The 1,399-nt window shown below is 37.8% G+C and overlaps 1 protein-coding gene across 1 annotated transcript; it reads left to right on the forward strand.

Moving 5' to 3' along the window:
• Positions 1–41: 41 nt before the first annotated feature.
• On the forward strand, positions 42–536 carry LOTGIDRAFT_146214 (hypothetical protein; the record flags this gene model as incomplete). The annotated part of the gene is made up of 2 exons (XM_009065334.1): positions 42–196; positions 254–536. Coding segments are annotated over 2 exons (438 nt in total), but the record flags the coding sequence as incomplete, so codon positions are not given.
• Between the last annotated feature and the right edge of the window lie 863 nt (positions 537–1,399).

Raw genomic sequence — 1,399 nt, forward strand, 5'->3', positions numbered from 1 at the left:
GGAAAGATGGGTTTGTTGTAAGAAAGATGGGTTTGTTGTAAGAAAGGTGGGTTTGTTGTTGTAAGAAAGATGGGTTTGTTGTAAGAAAGATGGGTTTGTTGTCAGAAAGATGGGTTTGTTGTTGTAAGAAAGATGGGTTTGTTGTAAGAAAGATGGGTTGTTGTCAGGAAAGATGGGTTTGTTGTAAGAAAGATGGGTTTGTTGTAAGAAAGGTGGGTTTGTTGTCAGGAAAGATGGGTTTGTTGTAAGAAAGATGGGTTTGTTGTAAGAAAAAACGGGTTTGTTGTCAGAAAAAACGGGTTTGGTGTCAGGAAAGATGGGTTTGTTGTAATAAAGATGGATTTGTTGTAAGAAAAAACGGGTATGTTGTCAGGAAAGATGGGTTTGTTGTAAGAAAGATGGATTGTTGTCAGGAAAGATGGGTTTGTTGTCAGGAAAAATGGGTTTGTTGTAAGAAAGATGGGTTTGTTGTAAGAAAGATGGATTTGTGGTCAGAAAAAACGGGTTTGTTGTCAGGAAAGATGGGTTTGTTGTAAGAAAGATGGTTTGTTGTAAGAGAAAACGGGTTTGTTGTCAGGAAAGATGGATTTGTTGTAAGAAAGATGGGTTGTTGTCTGGAAAAATGGGTTTGTAGTCAGAAAAAATGGGTTTGTTGTCAGGAAGGATGGGTTTGTGGTCAGAAAGACGGGTTTGTTGTAAGAAGGCGGGTTTGTTGTAAGAAGACGGGTTCGTTGTAAGAAGGCGGGTTTGTTGTAAGAAAGATGGATTGTTGTCAGAAAAGATAGTTATTTAGAAGCCTATACTAATGTTTCGTTTCTCCCTTTTAGTCAGCATCGACTGTGTCCACCTGTAAAACATCATACGATTGTGGTAAAGGTTCTTGTTGTCGAGATGAAAGACAGAGAGTTATTTCCACCCAAATTGGGGGTAAGGACAATTGTTATTTAAGGGTGTAACCTGGGCTAGCTTTCACGTCATGAACAGGCCTGTTACTCTGTTGTATTCGCAAATGGAAGATGTTGTGAACATTCAACGTTGTGTCTTTTTCGAGGTGGTTGTCCACATAATTGCTTAACAAAGAATTGCCGGAGATCCAGAAGTCTGATTTAAATGAGAAATATAGCTTATATAAACCTCAAAATTATATCTTGTAGCCATTATTCTCTATAAGCTCAATCAGCTGGTAAAACAAAACAATTATTCTCGTTTACATCTTGTAACACTGTAAAATTATATTTTATTGCAGGCTTTATCCATATGTTAGGAGGTCAGAAAGGAACCTGTACTGTTGGTAAAGCTCAGAAAGGGGAACTTTGTGATTCAGCCTGCGACTGTGATACCGGTAAGTTTTTTCTAAACAATAACAGAATAACAGACTGAAAATTGGAAGGGTGCAAAT

The sequence above is a fragment of the Lottia gigantea genome (assembly GCF_000327385.1).
Source record: "Lottia gigantea unplaced genomic scaffold LOTGIsca_690, whole genome shotgun sequence".
Lineage (NCBI taxonomy): Eukaryota > Metazoa > Mollusca > Gastropoda > Lottiidae > Lottia > Lottia gigantea.